At 36.3% G+C, this 16,195-nt stretch overlaps 1 protein-coding gene across 1 annotated transcript in view; it reads right to left on the minus strand.

Annotated features, from left to right (window-relative positions):
* Positions 1-282: 282 nt before the first annotated feature.
* The window catches only part of LOC122036403 (DNA polymerase epsilon catalytic subunit A-like), a 28,066-nt gene continuing 12,153 nt past the window's right edge, over positions 283-16,195 (minus strand). The window contains exons 15-30 of the mRNA XM_042595701.1: positions 8,208-8,321; positions 7,699-7,803; positions 6,316-6,434; positions 6,090-6,228; positions 5,920-6,014; positions 5,598-5,703; positions 5,452-5,531; positions 5,174-5,350; positions 4,693-4,780; positions 4,463-4,543; positions 4,228-4,371; positions 3,598-3,693; positions 3,290-3,490; positions 1,120-1,174; positions 757-899; positions 283-693 (exon numbers count right to left, since the gene is read on the minus strand). Of these exons, the coding sequence (XP_042451635.1) occupies positions 283-693; positions 757-899; positions 1,120-1,174; positions 3,290-3,490; positions 3,598-3,693; positions 4,228-4,371; positions 4,463-4,543; positions 4,693-4,780; positions 5,174-5,350; positions 5,452-5,531; positions 5,598-5,703; positions 5,920-6,014; positions 6,090-6,228; positions 6,316-6,434; positions 7,699-7,803; positions 8,208-8,321 (2,154 nt within the window). The remainder of the gene's footprint in view (positions 694-756; positions 900-1,119; positions 1,175-3,289; positions 3,491-3,597; positions 3,694-4,227; positions 4,372-4,462; positions 4,544-4,692; positions 4,781-5,173; positions 5,351-5,451; positions 5,532-5,597; positions 5,704-5,919; positions 6,015-6,089; positions 6,229-6,315; positions 6,435-7,698; positions 7,804-8,207; positions 8,322-16,195) is intronic.

Raw genomic sequence — 16,195 nt, forward strand, 5'->3', positions numbered from 1 at the left:
CCTAATCTTCGAACCACGTTAAATGATCGTCTAGCTTGGTTTGCATTTCTTGTCTTGTATTTAGATTAGCTTTCTACTTGTTTGTTTGTATTTCCGCTGCGTAAGTGTAGAAAGAAACGATCGATTTGGGTGAGACGCTATTCATTCCCCCCTCTAACAGACGGTCCCAACAATAAGTGGGTCAAAAAAGAGTTCCTTAAAACCATGAACAGAAAAATCAATCATGTTCACATAAAAAACACAGATTTTTAGATGATGATCACATAGAAACAAGACAGCAAATTACCTGCGCCTTTTCTTTTCTTCACGAGTGGCTTTCCATTTTCTTTTCTTCATTTCAAGCCAAGCCTGATAGTTAGTTGCCTTGTTCACAATGTCACTTGAACAATTTTCAATAAAGAGATCTTGCTTCACAATATTAGAAAATTTTGCTCCAGATGAAGATGATTGGCTTGAATACTTTTTGTTACTTTCATAGCTATGAACTACTGGCTGAGGTGGGACTGCTCTATCATCTTCTTTGGACAAAATTTCTTCTATATCCACATCAAAAATTTTGTCATGAGCCATCTCATCTTTCCTTGCTGCATTAAAGATATCAACAAGTTTGCGTTGACGAAATCTATCCTCTTTCTCACAAACTTTCTTGTGCAACCAATCAGGATGGATCACCCGAGGTACTGGGTTAGGAACCTGACATGTTTGAGTTTTAGTCTCCAATAAATTAAGAAATTAATTGAGAATGATAACACAGACCTTCTGCATAGCAGCAGGAATGGTGATAATTTTTTGAATATTTGAACTTAGACGTTGCTTGTAATAAGACCAATCAACAATTGTCCGGATGCTCACGTCAGAAGATATTTTACACCATTTGCGTAGATAGAATTTAGCAATCTCTGCAAGCAGATGAACTGCACAATCAATTGTCCATTCAAACTAAACATAATTTCTACCTAACATTATCATAGTACAAGATGGAATCATCAGGATCATTAACCTTCCAAACACTCTGCAATGGTATCACACACATTAGAATGATACCACACACTACAAAATGATACCACCAAGCACTAAGCCATACTATTATGTGAAGATAAGAAAAGGAAAAGAAATCACCTGGTTCTGTTTCAAATATTGCAACAGGTATTGCACGCTCACTTACTGGAGAACCCTGCATTAATTATTATGGAATAACAAGTGATGCTATCCTTTAAAGTAATATAATATAAATAAATTCACATACCACTAGCATGAGAAAAAAAATCAAGCATTAAACGAAAAAAGAACTCGCATTGCCAAACTATTATAGTGTGAGAACAACATCAGCATCATCGCCATCATCATAATCACGTAGACATATTCGTTGCAACTGTTTGAGCTTAAGAAATCCATTATTAATAATATTCAAAATCATTAAAACGTTTTGTATTGCGTTGATTGACTGATTCTTTCTTTGGGGTCCCTTTTTCCAATTACATCTTCCACTCTAATCCATTCAACTCAACTAACAGTATAAGTTATTAAATATTGATAGCCTTTGCATAAGTCCATACCATTTCAACTTATTTTCTCACATTTTATCATTTCCATTGTAGCTACACCTTCCACCATGTACTTTCACAAAGTAGAATGATGCTATCAATCATCTATGCATTTCATCTTTGACTACCACAAAAGAAGCAAGCACAATTCAAAATTGAGGTTGGAAACTACAATCCTTGTGATTGAGTGGGTCTAACTGTCCCATAGATGCTTCTTTTGAGTTACCACCAAAACTCAAAGTGTTTTAAATTATTATGAATTTGGAACATGTTAACACTTCTGCATTTAGTCAAAGCTTAATAAGGAAAAATGAACATAGATAATCAAAATTAATAGATTAAAAAATGTTGTGTTGTTTTTATTATTCAATCAAAGGAGAACTAACTAATGATATAGCTTCTACACCAACCAACCAATTCAAAAATATTGGCATCAAACGAAGTCTAGCATTTTTATTAGTTCTAACAATTCCATTAATTATTAATAGACAATAGAAACTATTATATCTAAATCTACCTTCCAAGTTAGAGCATAGAAACAACCATGTCCAATTTTCTACGTAAAATATAAGATATCCCTAAATGCAATAATGAAAAGATGATTACTATATCAAAGATGGAAAATTACAATAGCCGCTAAGAAACATGACAACATAACTCTCTAGACTAATCTTCAAATGAAGTGATAATTGGATTAAACTTGATAATTTCGAATGGAGATATCTTCAAAAACATAGTTGGTAACAATATTCCAAGACAGACTATCTTCAAAAGATGAAGTTGGCGACAATCTTCAGAAGAGATAATATAATTTACTTCCTTAACTTCCCTGTCAAATAATATCGCAGCAGGATTCCAAAAGTTTTGCAGACGTAGAGACAAAAGAAAGTAGAGATGAGGAAGTCAATGGCCTGTTAGTACAAGAGGTGAAATAGAGATACCAACAAGAGCATAGGTTCCTCTGTACAAACATTAATAAACAATAGGCTGAAAGACAAGAGTACTGACATTCACATGATTGGCCAAGGACAGCACAAATACTCATTGGGCAGCCTGATCTATTGATCAAGTCTTGTTGGCTCAACAAGATGAATGACTTTTCTAGAGCATGGGATGCAGAGAGTAAATGGAGCTCTTATTACCTATTTTGATGGTCAGCCAAGGGCATGGTGGGTTCCAAGAACATATTGCGAGATGAATACATTCATCAAATGACTATCATTCAGAGCAGCCTTTTGTGAGAATTAAGTTCATGAGACATTTTGTTAGGAGTGGCCTTGATTCACTCTCATTGTAGTGTAGGTATAAATTTCTTGTATTCTGCTCCATTTAAGATGTATACTGAATAATTAGTAAAAAGTAATCTTTTACTATAAATTCATCAATTTATCTCTTCTATTTGAACAACTAATAGCTTAATAAGATTTCGTGAAACCATATAAGCTAATTGAAACAAAGATTGGCATTCAAACATCTGAGTTTCCACTTCATACCTCAGAGAGAAAGGTAATGAACAATCTCTCCTCTTATTGATGCAAGCATCAATTAAACAATAATGAATTAGTTTGTTAACTCTAAAATCAAATCTAATAAAACAAGACTTATAACGTCACATCACCTCTATGACCGATTATAATTTATAGAAACTTGTTCCTTTATTGTTGTATCAGGATGTGCATTCTTGTTGTTCTAATTTGCATTTAAGTAGTATTTGCTAATTGACATAGATAGTACAATTGGCTTGCCTGTGGTTCACGGGCAACTATGTATTGGCAATGAAGTCCTTTGTCTTTCACCATTTCATCTCCCAGAAAATCAGCAAGCCTTCTTGCAGTAGTTACTGCCAATGATTTTTGCTCCCCATAGTTGACCAAAGACTTGCTCATTGTGCTTGACTCTGATATGTAATCAAGAAGCTCACTGTCGGCAATATCAATGCCTTGGTTCTACCAAAAACAATAATAAATAAAATTCCAGGCATCAGATGAAAAAAATAATTATGATAAAAAAAATATTAACACAAAATGATGTTAAGAGAAACATTGTTGCTTACATCTAATAAATCTAACCAACTGTCTGCAACAGATGCAACAGCTGCATAACATTCTTCTAAGGTTGAACCATGGAGAAATTTATCAAAAACCTCTGCCTGTTAAATATACAATTATTTCAAGGTAAGTTTCTGTTAAAAAAAAATCTATATTTTCCACCAAATCATCTCTCATTCCTCGCACCAAATCTTTTGTCCCATTAAAAGTATTTCTTACAAGAGGCTGTTCTAAATGATATCCAAAAGACAGCAGGATATAAAGCCCCAAGAGCTTGGATCGAAGCCTTGCAGTATTTATCACATAATACAGAAACATGATTTTTCAAATAACAAATTTCATTGCATTAATACACAAAAAATAAAAATGATCATGATCCTGCACTACACTATACAAGGGGTCAAAAGAAAGAGAAATACATTAAGCTGAATAACAGAGATAGGCAACAAGCACAACCCAAAGTGATCATAAATTGACCTCCAAATATTAAATAGAAAATGTCATAAAAATATCTAAATATAAATAAAATCACTGCTTATGTCTCAATCAAAACATCAAACTAAAACCAATAGTATTTATGGCATAATGACCCTTCGCCATGGAAGATATAAAACAGCAACCACACAGAAACATACCTGGAAAACCTTGACAAGCTTCAGCTCACCTCTGCGTTTGATCTCAAAGCCTTTAAGTTCAGCAAGAGAGCCATCATGATTAAAAACTGCATATCTTTTCTTGATCAATATCCCTTCTGCTTTTGAAGCAGGAAGTATCATTGCCTGCTTCAAAGAAAGCATCATAAAGAGATAAACGCAAGTTTATGCACAAAATAGGATGGCAAACTCATCAGAAGAAATGCAATTTACTTGCCTTATATGGCCCATCAACTTCAAATTCAATGGAGCATTCACTGTGTGTGGTATAAGTTTTGCTAATAGCATCTTTAAGCGTCTGCAATGACAACCACAAGCAAAAAATGATTCCACCAAATCTGATGCTCACATGATAGTAAATAAATTATCAGGAGAGGATAAACAGGCACTAATAAATAAGAATAACCAAATTGATCTAATAGTAAATTTTATTTCACTGCTACAGACCTGATATTGATCGTTAGTGTTGTTTCTTGCAACATCGGCATTAAGCATAACACAGGGATATGATCTTGTGATCTTTTTTTTCCCATCCCTGTAAGAATTGCTTTCGGCACATTAAAAGGCTAATGAAAAAGAATAATAAATTCTAGAGAATATGTATTTCAAATACAAACATCAGGATGTGTTCAGAAAAAAAAAGGATGCAGTTTTCAGATTTAGAGGAAAATGATCGACTCACATCCGACACTAATTGTGGCATTTGGAAGGTTTTTAGAATAATAGAGAAACAATAGCCCAAAGAGTGAGGAGAACGAAACAAATGTTTTTCCCTTGTTTATATGCAACCTCAAAACTTTAATATAAAAGAAAAAACAATTTGCAACAAAAGTTAGTGTAGCTTGAATAAAATTATTTGAAGAAACTTCAAAAGAAAAAGAAAACTTAGTTTGATAGAAGAGAAAAGGGAAGAGAACTCAGAAATTACTTGGTTTTGAATGTAAAGTTTTCTGGAAAAGATCCAGGAAGTGCACACCAAATGCCATCTGTATCTAGTTCAAGTGGCCTCCCAATCTTTTCAACAAGTAAACGAGCATTTTGTATAATCTTTGCTCCAGTATAGGTAACAACTCCTGCCATTTCCATTGAATACCATCTTGCGCCTCTACAATTCAATAACATTAGTGAGTAATCCCCAAACATCAGTGCAGGAAAGTAGTTAAGTATTGGATTTGAACATATTAACACATAAAATGAAGAACTCACTTGCGCATCACGTATCCATAAAAAGAATTGAGTATACATTTATGAGCAAGTTGTAAGGAATCATAGAGAACAACCATATCCTGAAATATAGATGATGAAATCAAATGAGGGATGTTTCAAGAAATACTTAAAGCTCTTGCTCAAACCTGTGCTTCCTGAATCTTCATCTGATTTCCACAAGCTTTTGAATCTGCTAATTTACCCTTCCAATACTTATTAAGATCCTTGTACTCATACCTCCTGTCTCGGAAACTGAATTTGAAGATACAATAATGATTTCAAAAATCAATCCTGAATTACAAAGGTGAGCAGAAAAAAGTTCTATGACATTAGAAAAGCTAAAGCTAGAAGTTTAGTAATATCGACAAAGGTATAATCAAACATCCAAAAATGGCAAGGCAAGAAAAGACAGTAACATCAGAAACCAAATATTTCAAGATCAAATTCATGAAAACATAGTTTACAGACCTTCGAACTGTGTCCACATAAAATGAATTTTCACGCATACATATCCCTGCATCTCTAACTTCTGTTATCGGCTTGTCCAGAACCCTCTTATAAGCCTGTTTTGAACAGCCACCAGATAACTAATAAATTTCCTCAAAGAAACAAAATTTATAGGCATGGAGGTGTTATACCTTCTGACAGTACTTCTTCAAGCGTTCTTTCAGCCTCAACTGTTGTTCTGATTTCGGGAGTTCAAGAAAGGGCACTGACATACCATCACTGTTTTCAACCAGCTCTGACTCAATTTGTTTCTTCATATGATAATAATCACTGTAACATGGATATAGTTTGTTTTGCAAGTTAGGGAACCAAGATACATTTGCTTATTCAACCAGTTCAAAAGCAGTAAAACTAAACCTCTTTTTGGCCATGTAGGTCTCTCCACGCCAAACCCATTCAAGCTTGCGTAGGCAATTTTTCCCTGGACGATTAAAATCACATGCAGTGCAGACTACATCTGAAACTATGGATGAAGGCTGTAACTCATGGAAATTCAGACATTTGATCAGCAAAATGTAGCAAATCCAGATTTATCAAAGAGATTGTCACTATCTAGAAAAGTATGTAATTTAGAAACAGAAGAAAACATGAGCAAAACAACAGAAATAATGGTAGTAATTGTCCAGAAAATTGTGCAGCTTAAATGATTTTCAGACTGATGGGTAAGTGACAGAATAACATTTCAAGGAGAAAAGCATAAAATAGTTTTGAGTACATGAAAGAGTAAAATATGAGAATTATAATAGCAACTATGTCAGCAAAGTCGAATCTCACACATATAGATTTTTAAATACACAGAGTCGTAGTAAATCTCACTAGCATGAATTAAATTTAAGGTACAACAAGCCTTATTAGTCCCAACTATTTTAAGGTCCACTGCAAAAAAAAAAAAATCAACTGTCCATCGACTATCTTTCAACTCAGTGCAAACTGTACTGATATTAATAGTCATAATCAGATTGAATTAAATGGAGTTAATAATTACAAATCATATTCATTGATTTTCATCTAAATTATAAACTAAATTCCCTTATTGCTATATCAAATATTTAGTATCATATTCTCTCTTTTTTTATCCAACACCTAATTATGAGTTTTATTTTTTTTGTAATCATCTTGCACAGTAGTTAAAATAAATATAATAAATTAAACAAACTTTAGTAGGAAAAAATCAAATGTATATGTATTGGTATATCCTGCCATAATGCCATGTTGAAACTAGAAACTAACAAAACTATATATACTACAAACTGCAACAAAAAGGGGGATCCACCACTAGGTCATTTGATCAAATCAGTAAAATACAGTCAATTTTGCCTGATGCGAAACAGACATACAGTACTTTAATATTTTTAACCATAGTTTAAACTTCAAAGAAATAGTCACATATCAAATAGGTCACTGTTATGAACTTTAGAGAATATTTATTGTTTATTAAGTATTTTGTTATAATTACACATCTATCATCATAATCAAGTTATTTTTCTCTCAATTATTTGGAATCACAACTTCATCTCTCCATTCATATTATTTGGAAAAGAATCTATTAGTAGATTATATGGTTGAGCATATATATGAGATCTAGAATAAGATTAAGAATACAAATAATAAAAATATTCAAATAAACTATTTTATTTTCCCTTAAATACAATATAAATCCCAGAAAGTTAAAATAAAAAAGGTCTATAAGGTCTTAAAATAAATAAGAAATGGAAACAAATTGACAATGTATAGTAATACCTGAAGTCTATTTGTTAAAATAATATTTGGATACATTGCAGCAACATCAAGATGATAAATTAGAGGGCATTGCTCGCATGTTGGATGATCCCGTAAGTAGACAAGCTGCAAATTGACAATATTGCAAAGTGAGATACTGAGACTGGTATCACGTCAAAGTTTACACTAACCACATGGTATTTGCAAAAGATACAGAACAGATAAGTCAATACACATGATAAAAAACCACTTGGAACCAAAAACACTTAATGTCCTTATTCCAATACTGCAAAGATCAAAAAATGAGGTCACTATTGATTAAACCTAACAAGATAAAGACTCATGAATCCCTACTAGAAATCAGACAAGTGAAGGCCTCCCAAAGCATTACAAAGGCAACCTTTTAAATTTACATGTGTATTTAGAATTTAAAAAAAAAAAGACTTTCTTTATCTAAAATAAAATAAATAGAGAAGTCTAAGTGAGCTTGAAAGTTAACAAAAATACATAAGCACAATACAGAAAGCAACCTTTTCCATTATAGCAGTTTTTACATCTTCATAATTCGCAATTGAGTCAATGTCCACTTTCCCCTCTACTGTGATTGCATGTTGCAGATCACGATCCAGATTTCTCATTAATAGCTGAAAAGAAAGAAATTCTGATAAGCAATTCAATATGTAATAAATATTGACAATGAAATTTTGGGGGAAATATGCTGAATCCTGCACTCACTTTTGAATTTAACAAACAGACACTTATGAACGCACAAGGGTAATAAATGGGAAGGATATATCTTAATATAACTTATCTATTAACACAATGATACTAGAACAGGAAGACTACCTAGAGCATGGTCCAAAACAGTGCTAAAGAACTGTAACTTGTCCATATTATTAAGTAAATGATCCACAAGTTATGATCAATCTTATTTAGAAAACGATCTAATCATAAAAAAAAAAATTGCATGAATGGCTAATATAATTCCATCAGTTGCTGTTGTACCTGTCCTACTCCCCAAGCAAACTCAACAACTTATTTAGACCTGTACTACACATCAAAGGGATAAGTAACTATTAGGGAGGGTGCCACGTTTAGAGAGAGAGACTCTTCCTTCTCTCTAGGGAGAAGGTGACGGCAAACCATCCTAGAGATCTGGACGGTAAAAGCGCTTGTATCCTTTGGGTTCTAATCAAGAGGGTGGGTTTGTGGTTAGCTTCCTTATACCACATCTTCTCTGAGTGAGATCTCACATGGGGAAGGAGGTATCCCTTGGAAGTTAAGGTATTTCAGAATTGGTTCTTTGAACTTGTGTAAACATCTAGGAAGAAACCTCCTCTTGACGCTCAGAATTGGTTCATTTGGGCGGGGTGCTTGTGGGTGGTGAACCATGGATAATCATCCTCTCAAATGCCAGTGACAACTCCTCCTGCCTGTGGTGGACTGAGGAAGAAAGCTGACGTGGGCAGGTGATGTGGAAGATGAGGCTGACCTGTCTTGTGTAACCCAATCAATGGCTACACAGTGGATCCTTGTGGCTGGATTTCGCACAAGGAAAATCGTTGTCAACAGATTTATTTGGAAGGCTAGCAGTTTCTCTCCTTTTATCTCTGGATTTGGGAGGCAGATCTTGGTTATCTTTGGAAACAATTAATTCTATCCACAAAGGCTTTCTGATCCAATTTTGATTTTCCTTCGCTTAAACGGCAAGTTTCAAAATTATTGCCTTTTTGGATATTCCATCCGGGTTTGGAGAGGTGCAGAATCAATGTTCTAAAAATAGGCCTAGGCGACCACCTAGGCGCTAGGCGCCCACCAGCCACACCGAAAACATGCTAATCGGCTAGCCTAGGCGGCCTTAGCGCCTAGGCAGGATTAGGCGGCCCTAGGCACTAACTAATTAATCGAACCGTCTAGACGGAAATAGTACCGGTTTTCATGTTTTTTTTTAGTTTGAGTTTTTAAATTTAAAGCCCAATTAAAATAAATTTGAAATGTAACCTTTTTTGTGTTGGCTTAAGTTTTATAAGCCCTAAACTTTGGTCCAACAAGAAAAGAAATAGATTGGATGTCAACATATTGAACAATCTAATATTTATCCAATTTAATGCTAGATTACTGAACAAACAATGTCGATGTCCTTTTTGCAAAAAATGTTTCAAATGCACAAGGTTAGATTGTGGATGGTGGGGAAGAGGATGAAGTTAAACTAGCAACCAGATTCCAAGAACTTAGCAAATGGTTGATGAAACAATTGAGCAGATGAAAATCTACAATCTCGAAAAAACTTTAGAGTGAGAGAACTTCACGAGGCTGATTTTGCATCCGAAGAAGAGGATCACAATGATGATATTAAATTTGTGTCCGATGAAAAACAAGTTGTTGAAAATTATAGACAAGAAGAAGTCGAATAAATTTGTGATATTTTATTAGTTGTGTAATTTTGAACTCATTTTAAATTTAATGTTATTGTGTTGGAGTTATAGAATGTGATTTATTATGTAATTTATGTTGATACTGTAGAATCCACCTAGCGGCACCTAGTCCCTATCTAGGCGCTAGACGTTGATCTAGCGCCCGAACTAGCGTGCATAATTTGTCACAACATTCCAAAGTTGCCAACCTACCAAATTTGATGCGATGCAAGGGGCAACGAGTAGCAGGAAGCCATGCTGCGGTGGCTCCTCCATCGAGGATAGTAACCGTTCCTCTTCCTCAACCAATTGCACATGCTAATGACGAATCGAGTCAAGGTTAATAAGCCACAACTACAAGAAAAAGCAGCACCGGAGGTGTTTCAAACCAGAGCGACATCAACTGAATCACTGAACGAAGATGGGGATCCGATGGTATCACAGGCTCAGGAGATGGATGGGAGACCTAAGGGGCCAAGAAGATGGGCTGATCTTTTCTCCTCAAATCAGTTATTTGTCAAAGATACCCTTCGGTATATGTTTTCTGAAAATACAGAATGTGTGACACTGGAGGATGAAAATGTTGACGCAATCAAGACAACAATGGGAGATTGTTTGGTATGGAGGTTCGTCGGTCGTTTTCCGGGTTGACCTACGATCAAAGCCATGGCAAAGCGTTGGAATGCCAAATATGAAATAAATGTCCACAAAACTGTGGTTGATCTTCAAATTTCAATCTGTAGAGGACTATGACAAATTCATGCGTGGGGACCTTACGTTGCTCTCAGTTGTCCTTTGTACCTGAAACCACTTCAGGTAGGATTCTTCTTTAGGCAGGAAGATCTCCGGAGATTACCTGTGTGGGTACAAATATTTAATCTACCACTAGAATGTCGGACCATTCATGCCCTAAGCAAGTTGGCTTCCATGATTGACCTACCATTATTCACTGATCAAATGGCGTGTCAACGTAAACGAATCAACTATGCGAGGGTGTTAGTGGAGGTTGACATCACAAAGGAACCACCGGATACAATCCCTACGACCCTCCCTAGAGGCATGGAGGTAGATCTTCCTCTTTTCTTTGCATCCAAATTCAAATTTTGTTTAAACTTCCATCACATGGGACATTACCAAAATCAATGCGGAGTTGGGACTGAAATCCAATTGGCCTTACATGTTACCGCAGAAGTAATTCAACATCCGGGGATTGTGATAACAAGTGGGCAACATCCACATTGGACGGAAGGTTTGAGTAGACAAACACCAGTACAAGGACCTAATGATTTTGCTGAACAATCTGGGTCTCCACTCGGAAAGGAGCCTGCTGTCCATCAGAAAATAAATACATTGGTAGGGAAGGAGAGTATTGTACAGAGGGATGATGACTCAATGTGCCCTAAGATAAATCAGAATGCAAAGGTGTTAATCGCTGCAGAAAATCCAATGAACACTCATCGTCCAGTTCTGGCAGTACCAAAGCCGGTGAGTCAAGTTAATGAACAACCGGCTGTGGAAATAGGTGTGGGAGTTACTTCTCATCAGGTTGTTCAGAAGGGTAAGGAGGCTCTCATAGAGGATAATGATCCACCTTTGCAAGAGGCCAATGGGAAATGGGAGGTTCAGTATCGGAGGAGAAGCAATGGAAGACAAAACCAGATTCCTATGGTGCAACAAAATAGGCTGTTGAAAAATGTTACTAGCCTCCCTATTCCAGAGGGAACTCAGAAAACATATCTTCCAGTTATTCATAGCAAAGGAAAGGCCCTAGCGACAGTGGTTGTGTTAGTGTGTGCACTTATGTACCAAAACACTCCTTATGTATTTTGTGGATAATTATTTCATAAAGACAAGTATTTATCATTATTAATTATTTATTTTTTTGTACGTATATGATTAATAATAAAGTTCCACATATTAATGGGTATATTAATATGAAAATAGTTCTTGATCGAATAGATATCTAGAGGGGACATAGATATCTAGATCAACGCTGAATATGACTAGGTCGAGATAAACCAAAGGATGAATATCCAAGTTGTACTTAGGAGTGCCTTGAGTTTAAAGATACACTGGACATGACACGCTTAAGAGGAGACCACATATTAAGTATCATTGGTCATTCCTCTTATGAACGAGTGAAACTGATCTTTTGACTTAAGACCTTCATTTATTCTATGCATGAAGTTATGTGCTTTGACGCCGTTAAAAGCAATCTTTAATCAGATTAAGATTAATATAGTAGTTGGGTGTATGGCAAAGCGTAGAGAGAATAGTGTTGAGTCAATAGAGGATTCATTGCTCTCTTGGATTAGGAGTCAACATCCGGGTTGTTTGTTAGAGATATTAGTAATTCGAAATCCATGATCATGAGAGGAATGATTTATCATTCAAAATTAGTCTATTATAACTTAGAAATCAGGTAAAATAATTAATTTAGTAATGATGCATAATGTACCAAATTAATTGAGATGTAGGCTTAGATGAAGAGATTGAATTACCCAGTAATCGGTTCATGGTGATTTATAGTTTATGACTGATATTAATTTCATCGCGTTGGGTGGCTAAAAATTGTTGTCAAATGGTTACCTTAGTCAGTGTATAAAACCTAGAGGGTCGTACACATAACACGTAGACATGAACATTATCTATGATTGATTATTTTAGTGGATATTAAAATTAATCAATTTTACTATTTCTGAATTAGAATTAATTGGATTATTAATCAATTCTAAAATATCAGAAGCTAGTCAAGATCAAGATCAAATATGAATTTATTTGATCCAAAGAATAGAGAATTCGAATAGTCATAATCATAATGATTAATAGAGAATTCAAAGATTCATCATAATGATTATTAATGAAGTCATCATAATGATGATTAATGGAGAATATGAAGAGGCATACCTCTTTAGATTCCTTGGAGGCTATAAATAGCCATCCTTTGAAAGATTCAAGAAAGAAATTCTTTCTCTCCATTTCTCCCTCGACTTCTTCTTCGCTTTCTTCCATCGGAAGAGATCGGTAGTACTTCCAACTTCCAAGGCTTTGTCGATCCAAGAGGCTAGCACCTAACGGATCGTGTCAAGTTCGTGATCGAATGTGCGTGGATACCGCTAGAGGAGTCACACGTGGGGCTTTTATCTGTCTATGATATCATTCACACTTATCGAAGACTCGAAATATGTTTTATATTATTTTGTATAAAACTATATATACCACGAAGAGATCCATGATTTACTATATGTATTCCGTTGCGCTCCGATTCCAACAGGATGAAGTAAGGGAGAACGAGAGACTGAGGGTCGTGGCTGGCTCATCACGTCGACATGATACTCAGCAGAGACTAGAACAAACAGCAGGCACCGAGTAGTACAAATACAAGGCTGCAGCATACACATACCTCTGGATGGCTTAAGCCGTTCCAGGCTGCATGACGATCGGTTCTTGGAACATTTGAAGCCTTAACAAAGGCCTCAAGCAAAAGGGGATAGTCCCTCTTTCGCAGTGTGAAGTTATGTATATTGGGTGTGTTGGAGACAAAACTATTCGACGAGGGATATCAAAAGTTGAACTTACGCTGGTTCCAACATCTACAAGTGAAACAACAAGACAACAAAGGGAGTAGGAGCTGTATAGTTCTAATTTAGGATGACCAGAGGGTAGATTTGGAGATGGAGTGGCTTAAGCAATTCTTTTACTGTCAAGTTCGTTGCAGGACGTCTTGTAACCTCGTTGCGGTCACGTTTATCTATGGTCAGATTACCATGGTGGGGAGGAAGGTGTTGTGGGAAAGGCTTCAGCACATTTATGCAGATATGGGAATGTAATGGTTGGTCCTTGGAGATTTTAATTCTTACTTAACGACTGAGGACAAGTGTAGAGGGTTACCGGTCACTTTGCATTGCATTGCAGATTTTTATAATTTTGTGAGCCTTGCTAGATTAGAAGATTTATTGTGTACAGGTTGCAAATACACAAGAATAAATGGTAATATATGTAGCAAACTGGATCGAGCACTTATTAAAGAATGGTTAGAGGCTGAGTTACAGAGCTTGGGGGAATTCACACCTCCTAGATGTTTATTAGATCACTCAGCCTGTTTGGTATCGATCTTGGGTCAAGGAATCCGAATTCAGAAGTCATTCAAATTCTTCAATATGTGGACCCAACATCACGAAATGGGTGGAATACAAGCAACAATTGGAACGCAGCAACAAACGATATGAGCTCTCACATATCTTAAAGACTCTGAAACCAGATTTGAAAAGGCTAAAAGCTGAGCATTATCAACATATATCTGTCAGAGTTGCTGCTGCCCCAGCACGCCTAGAGGGGGCGCAAGGTGATGGTTTATTGCATGATCATATGACAGAGGATTACAAGGAGTAACAACAAACTGTAGCTCGTCTATGTGCTACAGAACACTCTTTCTCTATCTAACGTGCTAAGATTGGCTACTCAAGCAAGTGGACCATAACTCTATTTTTATTCATGCTCTGGTAAAATGTAATAATAAGCATAATGAGATCATTGCAGTGGAGAAACCGGATGGTAATCTTACAAAAGCATTTGGGGGAGGTGGTCAAGATTTTCATAGAGCTCGGAGAGATTGTTGACCGCACAATAAATTTTCTTCACTCTTGCATAACATTCAGCAGCATGTTCTAATAGAGCAGCATGATAAAACATGCGTTATTTGATATTGGAGATTAGAGCGCCTCAGGCTTAGATGGGTATAGCTCTAAATTCTTCAAGCACTCTTGGGACGGTCGGACTTTACTGCTACGGTTATGGAGTTTTTCACCAATGGGAGATTACTACGGAGATGGAATCACACTTTGATTGCGCTTGTCCCAAAATCAGCCCATGCTAACATGGTGACAAATTATAGACCGATCTCCTATTGTACAATATTCTACAAGATCATCTTTAAGATATTGGCTTCGAGATTGTCCAAGGTAGTAGGAGGGATACTTCATCAATCTCAAGCAGCTTTTGTTCAAGGACGTCTCATTACAGATAATATCCACCTAGCACAAGAGCTCTTTCGAAGATATCACAAGAAGCATATCTCCCTAGATGCATTACGAAGGTTGACCTTTAAAAGGCCTTTGACTTAGTTCATTAGCAGTTTCTACGTGAATCGCTTATTGATTTACAATTTTCTACGATGTTTATATCCTGGATAATGGAGTATGTAACCACTACATCATTCTCTCTAGTCATTAATGGGTCTTTTGGATTCTTCAGAGGTGCAAGAGGGTTATGACAAGGAACCTCTCTCTCCTTACTTATTCAGTATCTGTATGGAGATCCTTGGGCAGCAAATACAGCAGTGCACGGTCAGTTCAGATTTCATCCTCGGTGTGGTCCTCTCATATTGGTGCACTTGGCGCATGCAAATGACTTATGATTATTCAGTCGGAGGATAAGGCATCAGTGGGAGCATTATCTTCTTGTTTGGAGATGTTTGGGGCTACTGTAGGACTTCAGGTTAAACATCGAAAGTTGAACATCTATCTAGCTAGAGTGGATAACTCGACACGCATGCGGATCCTTTCTCTTACAGGCTTACAAGAGGGGATTATGCTCTTTTGATATTTGGGGATACCACTTACTGCTAAGCGTCTTTAGATATCGAATTATATAGCCCACTTCTTGACTCTCTAGTACGGCGAATTAACTATTGGCTGAAAAAGACACTTTCTTATGCAAGGAAGGCACAACTCATCATCTCGATGTTACAAGGAGTGGAGTGTTTTTGGTTCTACATACTTCCTATCCCCCTTGGTATTATTCACTGCATTTATAGCATGGTCTTTTATGTGACTGTCCAAACACGCCACGTATCTTGGACGGATATGTGCAAGCCCAATGAAGGAGGATTGGGATTCCGCAACCTAAAAGCTTGGAATACTGGTTAAGGTACTTTGGCGGATTCAGGCAAAGGAGGATACTCTTTAGATCACGTGAGTGCATCATACATATTTGAGGCGAGCGAATGCATGGACTTGGGAGGCAGTGCACTCGGATTCCCCACTCATCAAGCGGTTGTTGTAGATTCGTGACCTCATCCTTATGGCTACTGGGTCGCCGGCAGG

The sequence above is a fragment of the Zingiber officinale genome, unplaced genomic scaffold (assembly GCF_018446385.1).
Source record: "Zingiber officinale cultivar Zhangliang unplaced genomic scaffold, Zo_v1.1 ctg154, whole genome shotgun sequence".
NCBI classification, from domain to species: domain Eukaryota; kingdom Viridiplantae; phylum Streptophyta; class Magnoliopsida; order Zingiberales; family Zingiberaceae; genus Zingiber; species Zingiber officinale.